This window comes from Scyliorhinus torazame, chromosome 6 (genome assembly GCF_047496885.1).
Source record: "Scyliorhinus torazame isolate Kashiwa2021f chromosome 6, sScyTor2.1, whole genome shotgun sequence".
Lineage (NCBI taxonomy): Eukaryota > Metazoa > Chordata > Chondrichthyes > Carcharhiniformes > Scyliorhinidae > Scyliorhinus > Scyliorhinus torazame.
In genome coordinates, this window is record NC_092712.1 from 18,851,753 (window position 1) to 18,869,736 (window position 17,984).

The 17,984-nt window shown below is 48.5% G+C and overlaps 1 protein-coding gene across 1 annotated transcript in view; it reads left to right on the top strand.

Annotated features, from left to right (window-relative positions):
- Positions 1 to 325: 325 nt before the first annotated feature.
- Positions 326 to 17,984, top strand: part of LOC140424698 (uncharacterized) — a 49,438-nt gene continuing 31,779 nt past the window's right edge. Inside the window, exon 1 of the mRNA XM_072507985.1 lies at positions 326 to 792. Coding sequence (XP_072364086.1) covers positions 381 to 792 — 412 coding nt within the window. The 5' untranslated portion in view covers positions 326 to 380. The remainder of the gene's footprint in view (positions 793 to 17,984) is intronic.

A 17,984-nucleotide genomic window follows, 5' to 3' on the forward strand; every position in this document is an offset into this window, starting at 1 on the left:
ACATGTGAAGGAAACACGTTAAACCACCCAGCCAATGTGGAATGCGGGATGATATAGAATAATCTAAATGATACTTTTGAGAAAAATAGAGATTAATACTCGTGGCGAAAGAAGGTAGGCGCATTGCCGCGGGTAAATAGGTCAGTTTAGTTAATACTTTTACAGAAATAAAATGGCATTTGGATACACATGTCTTTAAAAGTTCACCTGACGCAGTTCTGACGCACTCCAGGGCGTTCCTCATCAAAGCGCCGAGCCTCCCAAATGTCTCTGCATTGCGGGTGGTGGTCCTTCATTTGTATTTAACGGTTCAAACCCTGAGCCTCTGCCAAACCAATATTTCTGGAGCGGCTCCTGGGCGTTACTGCGGCGGTTTCAGTATGAGTTTGAACCAGGTGGCTGCCCAGTTCAGCTGGGGGGACGGTGGGAAAGTGGATTTGGGGGAGTATTGGGCTGAACTGCCCTTCCCCATCAGTGCCTTCCTCAGGCGCCTGGATGAACAAGTGGCCTCTCAGTATGTCCACTGTCTCCTGGGCAACATAGCCTTTTCGTTTGGTGATGGCGCTGGGGTGGAGTTTTGTGGTGATGAGTATTTGTATGGATCAGAGGAGCCCGGATCGAATGAGATCCAAGTCTACGTGGCTTACGGAGAGATAAGTATGAGAGCGGCCAAGGAGACACTTCTACATTTACTGAAACTGATCTTGGAATCGAGACCCCGACCGTTTCTCGAAAACATCCAAGAGTGCTTAAGAGGTCTGGATCACCACCTAGAGAGGCTGGAGAGACAGGGTATGGCTGTCGCTCTGACTAGGCGTTTCCCGAGCTATCTCCATGTCTACTGTCTGTCTAGCTGTCTTTATCCTGTGTATTGCATTTGCTCTCCCGTTTCACTAATCTCTCTTTTATCAATCCATCTTGTCTGCCTCTCCATTTCCCTGTATCTCTCCTGCTTTATGTAATCTCTACTTTAATGAGCATCTCTCGTCCTTTATCAGCCTCGCCTTTTCTACCTCTTTCCCCATTTTCCTCTGCCCTTCTATCACTTGCGCTCTTTCCCTTTAATCCACCTTCCCTCGTTTATCTCTTCCTCTATCTTGCACCCCATTCAATCACTTCTATATTCCTCTTTATCGACTCAACATCTTTATACACGTCTCCATTTAACATTCTCTATCACCTTCGTCGTTCTTTCTCATTTCTTCTTCAACCACCGTTTTCTCTCTTCCTTTTTAAAACATTTCTTTCTCATTTCCATTCATTCATTTAAGTTTGTCCGACTTATTCACCTTCACGCCATTAACCAGGTTTTTTTACCTGGCTTTTGCCTATTCCTGTTCGCCCTAAATGGGGGTTCCACCTCTTCCTTATAAACTCCCCAGACCGCGAATCCCTTCCTCGTGCTTCGTGTCAACAATGTGTAATGGAAATGTTTGATCATGTCGAGTTTTGTTCAATAAACTATCGAATGGACCCGTGTTTCAGATTCCATTTCTAAGCTGAAGGGAGTCAATCCCCCTGTATTAATTCCAGCCTTGTTGCTTCTCGCTGTCTCGAACCCCATGGGGCTGCAGTGTGACCCATCATTTGGCCCCGCTTCGGCTGTGAACGGGAGTCAAACACACACAGCTTTATTTCAAATCCTTTAAAAAAAAACAAATGGCGTTTATCTTCTGGGAACTCAGTAACGTCGATGCGTTTGGCACTTCTGGACTAGAACCTTTGACTGAGGGGATGGATACAGCTAAATGATTTGCAATTCTTAAACAGATGCTCTCATAAAATTCATCGCAATCTTAGCTGCATAGTCTTACTGGCAAGTATATTGAGATATTATATATGGTCAATCACTTCGCAATCCGAGGTTTGTATTGTATCTTTACTGAAACAAACCTGGATTTAATAATAATATTATTATTTGTATCTTAACTGTAACAAACGCTGGATTTAATAATAATATTATTATTTGTATCTTAACTGAAACAAAACCTGGATTTAATAATAATATTATTATTTGTATCTTAACTGAAACAAACCTGCATTTAATAATAATATTATTATTTGTATCTTAACTGAAACAAACCTGCATTTAATAATAATATTATTATTTGTATCTTAATTGAAGCAAAACCTGGATTTAATAATAATATTATTATTTGTATCTTAACTGTAACAAACCTGGATTTAATAATAATATTATTATTTGTATCTTAACTGAAAAAAAAACCTGGATTTAATAATAATATTATTATTTGTATCTTAACTGAAACAAACCTGGATTTAATAATATTATTATTATTTGTATCTTAACTGAAACAAAACCTGGATTTAATAATATTATTATTTGTATCTTAACTGAAACATACCTGGATTTAATAATAATATTATTATTTGTATCTTAACTGAAACAAACCTGGATTTAATACTATTATTATTATCTGTATCTTAACTGAAACAAACCTGGATTTAATAATATTATTATTATTTGTATCTTAACTGAAACAAACCTGGATTTAATAATATTATTATTATTTGTATCTTAACTGAAACAAACCTGGATTTAATAATAATATCATTATTTGTATCTTAACTGAAACAAACCTGCATTTAATAATAATATTATTATTTTTATCTTAACTGAAACAAACCTGGATTTAATAATAATATTATTATTTGTATCTTAACTTTAACAAATCCTGGATTTAATAATAATATTATTATTTGTATCTTAACTGAAACAAACCTGGATTTAATAATAATAATATTATTTGTATCTTAATTGAAGCAAAACCTGGATTTAATAATATTATTATTTGTATCTTAACTCAAACAAACCTGGATTTAATAATATTATTATTTGTATCTTAATTGAAGCAAAACCTGGATTTAATAATAATATTATTATTTGTATGTTAACTGTAACAAAACCTGGATTTAATAATAATATTATTATTTGTATCTTAACTGAAACAAACCTGGATTTAATAATAATATTATTATTTGTATCTTAACTGTAACAACACCTGGATTTAATAATAATAATATTATTTGTATCTTAACTGGAACAAAACCTGGATTTAATAATAATATTATTATTTGTATCTTAACTGTAACAAAACCTGGATTTAATAATAATATTATTATTTGTATCTTAACTGAAACAAACCTGGATTTAATAATAATATTATTATTTGTATCTTAACTGTAACAAAACCTGGATTTAATAATAATATTATTATTTGTATCTTAACTGGAACAAAACCTGGATTTAATAATAATATTATTATTTGTATCTTAACTGAAACAAACCTGGATTTAAATATAATATTATTATTTGTATCTTAACTGAAACAAACCTGGATTTAATAATAATATTATTATTTGTATCTTAACTGAAACAAACCTGGATTTAATAATAATATTATTATTTGTATCTTAGCTGAAACAAACCTGGATTTAATAATATTATTATTATTTTTATCTTAACTGAAACAAACCTGGATTTAATAATAATATTATTATTTGTATCTTAACTGTAATAAAACCTGGATTTAATAATAATATTATTATTTGTATCTTAACTGTAACAAAACCTGGATTTAATAATAATATTATTATTTGTATCTTAACTGAAACAAAAGCTGGATTTAATAATAATATTATTATTTGTATCTTAACTGAAACAAACCTGGATTTAATAAGAATATTATTATTTGTATCTTAACTGTAACAAAACCTGGATTTAATAATAATATTATTATTTGTATCTTAATTGAAGCAAAACCTGGATTTAATAATAATATTATTATTTGTATCTTAACTGTAACAAAACCTGGATTTAATAAGAATATTATTATTTGTATCTTAACTGTAACAAAACCTGGATTTAATAATAATATTATTATTTGTATCTTAATTGAAGCAAAACCTGGATTTAATAATAATATTATTATTTGTATCTTAACTGTAACAAAGCCTGGATTTAATAATAATATTATTATTTGTATCTTAACTGGAACAAAACCTGGATTTAATAATAATATTATTATTTGTATCTTAACTGAAACAAAAGCTGGATTTAATAATTATATTATTATTTTTATCTTAACTGCAACAAACCTGGATTTAATAATAATATTATTATTTGTATCTTAACTGAAACAAACCTGGATTTAATAATAATATTATTATTTGTATCTTAACTGAAACAAACCTGGATTTAATAATAATATTATTATTTGTATCTTAACTGTAACAAAACCTGGATTTAATAATAATATTATTATTTGTATCTTAACTTGAACAAAACCTGGATTTAATAATAATATTATTATTTGTATCTTAACTGAAACAAGACCTGGATTTTGAAATGATTTATCTCGTATTTCATATTTTATATTTTTCGTATTTCAGTTAAAACACTCGCAGTAGAAATAACCACTGAATGGCATGTGGCTCATCTACTTGAACAATCACAGTAGTTAATCCGCTACTCAAGCTGAAGCCAGAGCCGATCGGTTTCAAGCTTCAGAACTTGGTAGCTAGTCAAACCCTGGCAGGAACCGCCCACTCAGTCCCTGGGAAGGGGCGCGTTTGAATCCCCACTTCAGGGGCGAAATTCTCCGTTATCGGCGGAAACTCCGTCGATCGGCGCAAAAAACGGCGCAAATCCCACTTGCGTCACGTCATAAAAATGGGCCGATAGTCTGCAGCCCGAAATGGGCTAGCAGCGACGTAACGGGATCCGCGCTTGCGCAGTGGTTCACGCCGTGCAGCGTCATACGCGCTGCACGGCGTGACGGCTCATAAGGCCACGCAGCTCACCCCCACCCGACCGGAACACCCGACCGCAACACCCGACTTGATGGCTGGCCGTCGCTCAGCCCCGAGGTTCGAGTCACGCGATGTGGAGGCGCTCCTGGACGCGGTGGAGCAGAGGAGGGACGCCCTGTATCCCGGGCACGGCCGCAGAGTTGCCCCACGCCACAGCCGGCATCTGTGGAGGGAGGTGGCAGAGGCCGTCACCGCTGTGGCCCTAACACCACGGACAGGCACCCAGTGCCACAAGAAGGTGAACGACCTCGTCAGAGCAGGCAGGGTGAGCCTCCCCCATATCCCCCATATCCCCCCCTCCCCATATCCCCCATATCCCCCCTCCCCCATATCCCCCATATCCCCCTCCCCCATATCCCCCCCTCCCCCATATCCCCCCTCCACCATATCCCCCATATCCCCCCTCCCCCATATCCCCCCTCCCCCATATCCCCCCTCCCCCATATCCCCCCTCCCCCATATCCCCCCTCCCCCATATCCCCCATATCCCCCCTCCCCCATATCCCCCTCCCCATATCCCCCCTCCCCCATATCCCCCTCCTCATATCCCCCCTCCCCCATATCCCCCATATCCCCCTCCCCATATCCCCCATACCGCCCTCCCCCATATCCCCCCTCCCCCATATCCCCACTCCCCCATATCCCCCCTCCCCCATATCCCCTATATCCCCCCCACCCCCATATCCCCCCTCCCCCATATCCCCCCTCCCCCATATCCCCCCTCCCCCATATCCCCCCCTCCCCCATATCCCCCCTCCCCATATCCCCCCTCCCCCATATCCCCCCTCCCCCATATCCCCCCTCCCCCATATCCCCCATATCCCCAAGTGAATCCAGCCCTAACCTTAACCTCTGCAATGCACGCGCAACCGATGGCGTGCATTCATATACCTGCCTAACACTGTTGCCTTTTACCCCTGCCACCCCCCCCCCCCACAGGAGAAGCGCGCACACAACAATAGGGAGCATGTGAGGACTGGAGGAGGGCCCGCTGATGAGAGGCCACTGACCGTACACGAGAAAAGGGCCCTGGAACTGGCTGGCGGACCTGAGGACCGGGAGGTTGCTGATGCAGAGGTCGGGGCCCCACGAGCAAGTGAGCCACCAACAGCCCGTCCCCATATCCCCCCTCCCCTATATCCCCCTCCCCCGTATCACCTGATCACTGCCTGATGTCTAACCATGCATGCTTCATTGTGTATCGCAGGACCAAACGTCCAGGCACCCATCCCCGCAGATGCAGACCGCCCGCAGGATGCCCCTCGGAGACCACAGGAGACGGAGAGACCCGCACCCTCCAGCATGCGACACCCGCAGGATGCCCCTCGGAGACCACGGGAGACGGAGAGACCCGCACCCTCCAGCATGCGACGCCCGCAGGATGCCCCTCGGAGACCACAGGAGACGGAGAGACCCGCACCCTCCAGCATGCGACACCCGCAGGATGCCCCTCGGAGACCACGGGAGACGGAGAGACCCGGACCCTCCAGCATGCGACGCCCGCAGGATGCCCCTCGGAGACCACGGGAGACGGAGAGACCCGGACCCTCCAGCATGCGACGCCCGCAGGATGCCCCTCGGAGACCACGGGAGACGGAGAGACCCGCACCCTCAAGCATGCGACGCCCGCAGTATGCCCCTCGCACACCACGGGAGACGGAGAGACCTGGAGCAACAGGGAGACGACACCCCCGTCACGTGCGGGAGCGACCACCCAGCGATGAGGGGGGCAGCCACAGGCCCCCGTCACATCCGAGCCAGGACACCACTACCCAGGACACCACTATCCAGGACACCCCTACCCGGGACAGCACTACCCGGGACAGCACTACCCAGGACACCCCTACCCGGGAAGATGAAATACCGGACAGTGACTCAGAGTGGATGGGTGGAGACGAACCCCCACCCCAAAGTGCCATGGACTCAGAGTGGGACGAAGAGCACGACACAATGCCACTGCTGTCACCAACACCCTCCACCATCGCAGAAACACTCACCACGGTTGGGCACTTTAGTGATGAGGCGTCTGGTACACTCACTGGTGCGCACAACACAGCCGTCCCGGTACAGCAGGTGGAGGTAGGAGCAGCAGAGGGACCGGGCGGTCGGAGGGCAGCCCAGGCCAAGCGAACATCTGCCGCCCAGATGGATCCCAGGTTCCTGCAGTTACCACACCCACACATAGATCCGATGCAACCACCGACACGGAGACGAGCGAAAAGGGTGACGGGTGGCTTGCGGCGGCTGCGGTCGCAGGTGGAGGAGTCCACCCGCGTCCAGGAGCTGGGAGTGGTGCCGGTCATGCGTGCCACCCAGGCTGACACCGCACGGGTGGCGTCCGCGGTGGAGGCAATGGGTGCGACGGTGTCAGACATGGGGAACGGTTTGCGAGGCCTGGGGCCTTCCGTGCAGGCGGCGTCTGTGGCGCAGGAAATGGCTGCCCTCTCACAGGAGGCCATGAGCCAGTGCCAGCGCCAGATGGCAGAGGCGCTCAACGCCATAGCCCAGTCTCAGCAGGCCATGGCCCAGTCTCAGCAGGCCATGGCCCAGTCTCAGCAGGCCATAGCCCAGTCTCTGCAGGCCATGGCCCAGTCTCTGCAGGCCATGGCCCAGTCTCAGCAGGCCATCGCTGAGGGCATCGGCGCCAGTGGCCATGTGCGAGCTGGCGTCGCACTGTCGCAGACAGGGTTCGACAACCCCCTGGGCTCCATGGCTGCAAACCTGCAGACCCCTGTCGATACCAGCACGGGCCTCCAGGACTGGCAGCGCCAGATGTCGGGGGCGCGTCGGATGGCCAGTCCGTTCGCATCCCCCACCCATGTAGAGGCCTGGGGGCCATCGGGCACCCCGAGGGAGGAGGAGGTGGTGTGGTCCGTCCCGGCTCCCTCTGTAGGGGAGGTCCCGGTACACCGCGACACCTCGGACTCCCCCCCTTCCGTCCCAGGTGCATCGGGTGGGCAACGGGCAGGACAGGCTGGCAGCTCGCCATCCCAGTCGCCCGGGCCGCAGCCTGGCCCATCTAGGCCAGGACGCCCCAGAAAACGGCCGCCAAAGGGATCCGGTGTCAGAGGGCAGGAATCCCAGGAGTCCACCTCCAGTTCTGCTGTACCGTCTGGGGAACCACGTAGACGTAGTCAAAGGGCCCGTAAGGCCAAACAATTAGACACTGAGTAAGTTGGCACGGGTGCAGGGCACAGATGAGTTTTAGGGGCTAGGGCACGTGCATGAACTCCTTTGGTTAATAAAGTCAATGTTACACCTACCGAAGCTGCCTTTGTGCTCTGTCCAAAGTGTGCGGGGGTGTCATGTACGTTGAGCGCAAGTGTGTGTGTGAGGGGTGGTCTTACCTCAGCCCCAGGTGAGTCTGCCCCCTTCCCCCTGGGCCGCCATCAACATCCCCCGGGCAGAGGACGGGACCGTGCGCTGCAGTGTCACAGCCGCATGCAGGGATGGTCCGGGTGGATGGTGGTACTGTGGCCATGGGTCAGACATAGTCCAACGATGTAGAGCCAGGAGCTCATCGGAGGCGGGTTGTCATCATCCTCCATGGCCTGCGATAGACACGCGTCCACCCGCAACTGGGTGAGCCCGGCCCGTTGTGCCGCCGGTGGATCGGCAATTGGGGGTGGGGGGGTGGTGTGCATGCGGGTGGGGTGTGTGGGGTTGGGGAGGGGGGTGAGGGTGTTGGGTGGGTGGATGGGTGGGGGGTGTGGGTGGTCGGCTGTTGCCATGGTGTGCGGTCTGTGGCCATACTACCCGATTCCCACGCCCATCTAGTCAGTGAAGCGGGCGTCTATCAGTCTGTCCCGTGCCCGCTGGGCCAGCCGGTAACGGTGGACAGCCACCCGCCTGTGTCTACCCCGTCTGCCCTGACCATTGCCCCCATCCCCCTCATCTGGGGAGGACTGGGCCTCTTCCTGCTGCTCCTCCACTCCGCCCTCCTCTGCCTGCGGCACATCGCCCCTCTGCTGGGCTATGTTGTGCAGGACGCAGCACACCACAATGATGCGGCCGACCCTATCTGACCGATACTGGAGGGCGCCCCCAGAGAGGTCCAGGCACCTGAAACGCATCTTCAGCACGCCAAAGCACCTCTCGATCACTCCCCTTGTCGCTACATGGGCATCATTGTAGCGGTTCTCCGCCTCATTGCGTGGCCTCCGTATAGGCGTCATCAGCCACGATCGCAATGGGTAGCCCCTGTCGCCCAGCAACCAGCCCCTCAGCCGGGGATGGCGTCCCTCGTACATGCCGGGGATGGATGACCGCGACAACACGAATGAGTCGTGTACACTGCCTGGGTGACGGGCGCAGACGTGCAGGATCATCATGCGGTGGTCGCAGACCACCTGTACGTTCATTGAATAGGTCCCCTTCCTATTAGTGAACACGGCCCTGTTCTCTGCAGGTGGCCGCACGGCGACATGCATCCCATCGATCGCGCCCTGGACCATGGGGAACCCGGCAACGGCAGAGAAGCCCACGGCCCGGGCATCTTGGCTGGCCCGGTCCACGGGGAAGCCGATGTAGCGGTGCACCATGGCATATAGGGCATCTGTCACTGCCCGGATGCACCGATGCACCGATGTCTGCGATATGCCGGACAGGTCCCCACTCGGTGCCTGGAATGACCCCGTTGCATAAAAGTTCAGGGCCACCGTAACCTTGACGGACACGGGGGAGAGGGTGTCCCCCGCCAGTGCCACGCGGTGACAGGTGTGCCAGCAGGTGGCAGATGTGTGCCACGGTTTCCCGGCTCATCCGGAGTCTCCTCCTGCATTCCCGGTCCGTGAGGTCCTGGTATGACTGCCGGGGCCGGTACACACGGGGCGCCCTCGGGTGCCTCCGTTGCCGTGGGGCCGCGACGTCCTCCTCCCCCTCCTCGTCCTGTCGGTCAGGTGTCCCTCCAGCCTGGGCGGCTGCCGCCTGCCCCTCTGCGGCAGCCTGCGCCGCCTCTCTGGCACACTCCTCCTCCTCCTCCTCCTCCTCCTCATCCAGGGCAACATAGACGTGAGCGGCTGCCACCACGGCGGCCAACATCGCTGGATGGTCTGAAAACATGACGGCCTGGTGGGGGGGAGGGGAACGACGACATGTCATCATTGCCCATATCCCCTCCTCCCCCCAGCCAGGTGGCATGGACCGCATGGGTCCAACTGTTGGAGGCTGGCACCTGGCCAGGTGGACCAACTCATTTGCCCTCCCATCACCCACCCCGGCACGGACCCCCTCCCCAACCCCCAACCTCCACCCCGGCACGGACCCCCTCCCCAACCCCCAACCTCCACCCCAGCACGGACCCCCTCCCCAACCTCCACCCCAGCACGGACCCCCTCCCCAACCTCCATCCCGGCACGGACCCCCCCCCCAACCTCCACCCCGGCACGGACCTCCTCCCCAACCCCCAACCTCCACCCCAGCACGGACCCCCCCCCCCAACCTCCACCCCGGCACGGACCCCCTCCCCAACCCCCAACCTCCACCCCAGCACGGACCCCCCCCCCAACCTCCACCCCGGCACGGACCCCCTCCCCAACCCCCAACCTCCACCCCAGCACGGACCCCCCCCAACCTCCACCCCGGCACGGACCCCCTCCCCAACCCCCAACCTCCACCCCAGCACGGACCCCCCCCCCAACCTCCACCCCGGCACGGACCCCCTCCCCAACCTCCACCCCAGCACGGACCCCCCCCCAACCTCCACCCCGGCACGGACCCCCCCCAACCCCCAACCTCCACCCCGGCACGGACCCCCCATCCCCCTCTCCGGCACGGACCCCCTTCCGGCACTCCCCCGGAGCCCAACCTACTCTAACCACCCCCTCCCCCGCCGCACACACACACACACAACCCGAGACACACCTCTCCTCAGGCAATCAGTCTGCGGCCACGCCATTTCCTGCCCAGAGCCAACCCCCCAGGCTGTCACTCACCTCCTCGCTGGTCGGCGTGAGCCTGGAGCACCGGGTCACGCCGATGAAAAGGAGGTTTAATTTACGTCGACGTGAACGGTCATCACATCGACGGGACTTCGGCCCATCCGGAAGGGAGAATATCGGCAGGCCGAAAATCGGCTGCCTTGCGCAGACCCGTGACATTCTCCGCGGCAGTGGCGCCATTAACGCCCCGCCGACTTTTCTCCCTTCGGAGACTTCGGCAACCGGCGGGGGCGGGATTCACGGCGGCCAACGGCCATTCTCCGACCCGGCGGGGGGTCGGAGAATGACGCCCCAGGTACGGCACAGGCGAAGGGCTGGAGGTGTTGGGAGTGGTGCAGGAGTCACAAACAGGCGGCAGAGGACCGGAGAAGCTGCAGAACAGCTGCCTCCCTTCTTGCGCGCCACTTGGAGAGGCAGAAAATGCAGCAACTACAGTTGACAGGTAACTTCGGTTCAGGGTTTGGTGACAGCCTTAAAAACACACAGCACCGACCATACGCTTCAGCCCCGCAAACATTTCTAGAACGTATTCAATTCCTTTTTGAAAGTTATTATTGAATATGCTTCCACTATCTCTACCTAATAATAATCTTTATTGTCGCCAGTTGGCTGACGTTAACACTGCAATGACGTTACTGTGAATCCCTCTCCTATTGCCAATTTTCAACGAGAGTAATATATGTTCAATGGCAGAAATATAATTAATAATATAACATAGCCAAATATAATAACCGCAGTGGCCACAATATATATTCAGCATTAGTAATAGTAATTAGCATGGTGTAATGATTAATCCATAGATTCGTTTTGAAGGTTGGGGGGAGGTAGATATCAAAAGCAGGAAAGAAAACTATCACCAATCAAGATGTAGAATCGATCATTTATGGGTATTTTGCAATTTTATAAATGCTGGGTTTTGATAAATGCATTTTAGTGTAAATTGGAGGAGGAATGTCAGAAAATGCCAAGGCCACACCTGGAATCTTTCACTTTTTCAGTTTGTTTTTTGGGGCTGATTTTGATGGAATGGGATAAAGATTGGGAATTTGAATGTGATGTATCTAAAGTGGAAAGTAACTAGTTACAATATAGAAGAACCCTGGTGGTCCAGTGGTAATGTCACTGGGCTAGTAATCCAGTGGGCCAGGTCTGGGAAAATGGGTTCAAATGTCACCAAGGCAGCTGGTAGAATTGAAATTCAATAGATCTCGAATTGAAAACTATTCCTAGTGATGGCGACCATGAACCTCATTACTATCATTGATTGTCATAATAACTTATCTGGTTCACTATTGTCCTTTAGGGAAGGAAATCTGTGGTCCTTATCTGGTCTGGCCTACATGTGACTCCAGACCCACAGCAAATGTGGTTGAGTCATAACACCCTCTGAAATGGCCGAGCAAGACACTCAAGAGCAGTTAAGGATGGGCAATAAATGTCGGCCACATCGCTGAAAATAAAGTACTGTTCTGTCACCTTGTAAAAGATTTGTACCATTTCGATCTCTGTTCTTGCACCCCCTCCAAAATTGTATTATTTAGCCTGCTTTGACTGTCCTTTGTCTTCTTATCCAATTGTATCACTTCATACTTTGTCCTGTTGACTTCATGTCATGAGTCTCCTTTACATTAGCTCTATATCCTCCTGAAATCCAGTGCTATATTCCTCACTGCTTACCACACTTCAAAGTTTCATGTCACCTGCAAATTTTGGAAACAAATCCATGCACCCCACCCACTCCCAACCAATTCCAAGTTATTAATGTACATCATGAACTGCAGTGTATGAAGCCGTTGGGAATTCTCCTCAATACGGTCATGTGAGAGTACCTTTAAGAAATGGGTGTTTATTACTGCAGTGATGTCAGAGAGTGGGTGGAGCTGGGCTGTCTGTCAGCTTTTTACTTTCGTTTTTGAGCAGGCTGCAGGGTGTGTTTTAGTTTCGTTTTCAGTATTGGAGCTGAAGCCAGACCGAGCAAGTGTACTGCTGATCTCTCTGCCATCAAAAGACTATCTCTTGAGCATTTGGTGAATTCAGAATTATAAATGTTCTCAGTAGTGAATGTAAACCCAATGTGCTTCTGTTAAAAGGTGTTTCTTCTGTATGGATGTTAAAAGGAAAGCTTAAAGGATTACTTAGTGCTGAAGTCTTTGGGGGTTGTATTTGAATTAATGGTTGCTAAGATGTTCACTGTATGTTTTAAAAAGGTTAACTTGAGTTCTTAGAATAAACATTGTTTTGCTTTAAAAAATACTTTTCCATTTCTGCTGTACCACACCTGTAGAGTGGGCCGTGTGCTCCCCATACCACAATCTATTAAAAGTTGTGGGTCCGGTGAACTCCATGATACACTTTGGGGTTCTCTAAACCCTGGCCCATAACAATACCTCCATCCATAATAACTTGTGCACTCATCGAATCATAGAAGTTTACAGCATGGAAACAGGCCCTTCGGCCCAACCAGTCCATGCCGCCCAGTTTTTATCATTAAGCTAGTCCCAGTTGCCCGCACTTGGCCCATAACCCTCTATACCCATCTTACCCATGTAACTATCTAAATGTGTTTTAAAAGACACAATTGTACCCGCCTCTACTACTACCTCTGGCAGCCCATTCCAGACACTCACTACCCTCTGAGTGAAGAAATTGCCCCTCTGGGCCCTTCTGAATCTCTCCCCTCTCACCTTAAACCTATGCCCTCTAGTTTTAGACTCCCCTACCTTTGGGAAAAGATGTTGACTATCTACCTTATCTATGCCCCTCATTATTTTATAGACCTCTATAAGATCACCCCTAAGCCTCCTACGCTCCAGGGAAAAAAGTCCCAGTCTATCCAGCCTCTCCTTATAACGCAAACCATCAAGTCCCGGCAACATCCTAGTAAATCTTTTCTGCACTCTTTCCAGTTTAATAATATCCTTTCTATAATAGGGTGACCAGAACTGCACACAGTATTCCAAGTGTGGCCGTACCAATGTCTTGTACAACTTCAACAAGACGTCCCAACTCCTGTATTCAATGTTCTGACCAATGAAACCAAGCATGCCGAATGCCTTCTTCACCACCCTGTCCACCTGCGACTCCACCTTCAAGGAGCTATGAACCTGTACTCCTAGATCTCTTTGTTCCATAACTCTCCCCAACACCATACCATTAACTGAGTAGGTCCTGACCTGATTCGATCTGCCAAAATGCATCACCTCACATTTATCTAAATTAAACTCCATCTGCCATTCGTCGGCCCACTGGCCTAATTGATCAAGATCCCGTTGCAATCCTAGATAACCTTCTTCACTATCCACTGTGCCACCAATCTTGGTGTCATCTGCAAACTTACTAACCATTCCTCCTAAATTCTCATCCAAATCATTAATATAAATCACAAATAACAGTGGACCCAGCACCGATCCCTGAGGCACACCACTGGTCACAGGCCTCCAGTTTGAAAAACAACCCTCTACAACCACCCTCTGCCTTCTGTCGTCCAGCCAATTTTGAATCCAATTGGCAACCTCACCCTGGATCCCGTGAGCTTTAACCTTCTGCAACAACCTACCATGCGGTACCTTGTCAAAGGCTTTGCTAAAGTCCATGTAGACAACGTCTACTGCACTGCCCTCATCTACCTTCTTGGTCACCCCCTCAAAAAACTCACTCTTAACTCTTGATCAAGTTAATTACTCTTAAAGGATTTTTCCAAACAGGATTTCTTCATTAAACCTTTATCTACCTTGTCTATAGCTAACCAGTGAACCTGATTTCTATCAACTGTCCTCCGAAATGGCCCAGCAAGTCAGTCAGTTCAAGGAAAATGATGGATGGGCAGTGCTGATCTTGCCTGTGTTGCCCACATCTCATTAACGGATAAAGGAAATACATTAACCCCAATCCTATTTTTGGCCAGAATCCTCATGTCACATGCATCATAGTCTACCTGGATTTTCAGATGCAACTGATTAGAATCCTGTATGATTAGTGTGAAGCTGTGACATTGGATTCAGAATTGGTTATGGATCTGCCCTAAGACTGGTCATCAGTAGCTCCCCAAAGTAATGAATCTTGAGATTATGGCTGATCCGACTGTGGCAGTAACTCCACTTTCCTGCCTGCCCCAATAACCCTTGATTCCACTGTACATCAAATATCTGTATTCAATGGTGTTTCTTCCATTGCCCACTGGGGAAGAAAATTCTAAACACTAACAACCCTTTGGAAGAAGACATTCCTCTCATTTCAATCTGAAATGGGAGACCCCTTATTTTCAAACTGTTCCCCCCATGTTTTAGAATGCCCCATTAGTGAAATCTGCCTTTTAGCAGCTCAACACCTCAACAATCCCTGGTAAGGATTCTATGAACATTCGCACCACACAAGTGCCAAGCAATGGCCATCTCCAACAAGTGTTCCGAAACGGAGATGTTAGGAAATTGGATCAAAGATGTACAATTTAGTGGTTAACAGAACTGCTAGCAATGAGTCAGAGGTATGCGCCCACACCTGGCCTGAGTTACATTGTCCCATTCAGACTTGAACTCATTAATGGGAATAAACTGGATACCCCTATTCACCCGGGGTGATTCCTTCAAGATCCATTGTTCTCCGAGACAGGCTTTGAGAAAGGGGTCCAAAGGAGCAACACTATCAGCAGGAATATGTCCTGTAAATGCAAGTATCGTTGTTGCCTGCCTTAATAAGTGGAGTTGAGATCTGTATGTTCATTCCATGTGCTGTTTAATGGGAAATCATGTGTTAAGGTTAAGAGACACATTTAATCGCTTCTTTTTAGGCTTGAAGTTTAGATATTGTTTATCTTTTGTTTCAATAACCAAGCCCTATTTCTCATGCAATCACTCCTGGAGCGAATCGATCTCTCCACACAGTCTTAAAATTAAAAAAACGTTGCGGTTCTGGTCCTGTGTCTTAGCCACTGTTGGGATCTGGTCTGTAACACAAAAGATAAACTCACCATTGCCCCTTGATATTCAATGACGTAATCACTGGTCTTGCTCCCCCACCATCAACATCATGGGAGTTACCATTGACTAGAAGCCTATCTGGACCAGCCATATAAATATTGTGGTCCCAAATGGCTAGGAATCCTGTGGCAAGTAACTCACCCTCTGACTCCTAGAAGTCAATTCACCATCTGCAAAGCACAAGTCAGGAGAGCGATGCAAACCTGTCCCTTTGTCCTGGATGGTATCAAGCTTCTTGAATGTTGTTGGAGCTGCACTCATCCAGGCAAAGCAGCTCACTTGATTGGCACCCCGCCCACAGACAGTCACTTCCTCCACTCCCGGCACTCAGTAGCAGCCGTGTGTACTATCTACAAGATGCAGCGCAGGAACTCGCCAAGGCTCCTTATAGAGCACCTACAAACCGACAACCATTACGATCCAGAAGGACAAGGGCAGCAGATACCCGGGAACCCCAGTACCTGGAAGTTCTCCTCCAAGTCACTCACCATCCTGACTTGGAAATATATTGCCGTTCCTTCACTGCTACTGGGTCAAAATCCTGAAAATCTCTCCCTAACATCACGGTGGGTGATCCTACACCACATGGACTGCAGCGGTTCAAGAAGGCAGCTCACTACCACCTTCTGAAGGGCAATTAGGGATAGGTAATCAATGCTGATCTAGTTATGAGGCCACATCCTTTGATGAATTTAAAAAATACTTCCTTAACTAATGTGATCAAAACTGCACAGTACTTGAGGTATAATCTCATCAATGCCCTGTACAGCTATAAAAAAACACTATCCTACTTGTAAACTCCATCCTTCTTGCAATATACTCAATTTGCCTTCCTAATTACTTCCTGTACCAGTATTTTGATTCATGTATAAGAATATTCTAGTCTCTGTTCCAAGGACATGGGGTTAAGAAGGACATGGGCAGCACAGTAGCACAAGTGGATAGCACTGTGGCTTCACAGCGCCAGGGTCCCAGGTTCGATTCCCCGCTGGGTCACTGTCTGTGCGGAGTCTGCACATCCTCCCCGTGTGTGCGTGGGTTTCCTCCGGGTGCTCCGGTTTCCTCCCACAGTCCAAAGACGTGCAGGTTAGGTGGATTGGCCGTGATAAATTTCCCTTAGTGACCAAATAGGTTAGGAGGAGTTATTGGGTTACGGGGATAGGGTGGAAGTGAGGGCTTTAGTGGGTCGGTGCAAACTCGATGGGCCGAATGGCCTCCTTCTGCACTGTATGTTCTATGTTCTAAGAACATGAGACTTAAGAACAGGGATGGACCAGTTGGTCCCATGAACCAACCGTTTAATATGCTCATGGCAGATCTAGTTGTGGTCTCCACTATCCTTTCTGTCCCCATAACCCTCTTGACCAAAACTCTATCTAATTCAGCCTTGAATAAATTCACAGCTTCCACTGCTGGGAAAGAGAATTCTTCTATTGAGAGGGTCAGACTAATGACCGTCTGAGAGAAAACATCTTAATTTTGGACCTTTAGTTCGCGTCCTAGTATTCAGCCTATCAAAGTCCCCTCAGGATCGCATATGTTTCAGTCAGATTAGCTCCCATTCTTCTAAATTCCAACCTGTCCAAGCTTTCTTCATGAGTTAAGCCCGTCACCCCAGGAATGAGTCACGTGCACCTTTTCGGATCTGCAAATGAGACCAACATTGCACACGGTAGTCCGGTATTCCCAGTGCAAGCTGGAAGAGCAGCATCTCATCTTCTGATTGGACACGTTACAGCCCTCGGACTCAATGTTGAGTTCAGCAACTTTAGATTTGGTCCTTTCTCCTCCATCTTAAACCCTCCTTTCATCTTTAAAATAAATATTCCACGCATGTATTGCCTCATTGCAAACATCCAGCAGAGGGCAGTAGAGCGGAGCTGCTGATTGGCTGTTGCGGGGAAAATTTGCATCAGTGCATTGCAGTCACTGCATCCAGAAAGTGTACCTGAGCAAGACACCCTAGGTGTTCAAGTCAAGGCAAGCATCCAGCAGAGGGCAGTAGAGCAGAGCTGTTGATTGGCTGTTGCGGGGAAAATTTGCATCAGTGCATTACAGTCACTGCAGCCAGTAAGTGTATCTGAGCAAGACACCCCAGGTGTTCAAGTCAAGGCAAGCATCCAGCAGAGGGCAGTAGAGCAGAGCTGCTGATTGACTGTTGCAGGGAAAATTTGCATCTGCATTGCGGTCACTGCATCCAGAAAGTGTACCTGAGCAAGACACCCTAAGTGTTCAC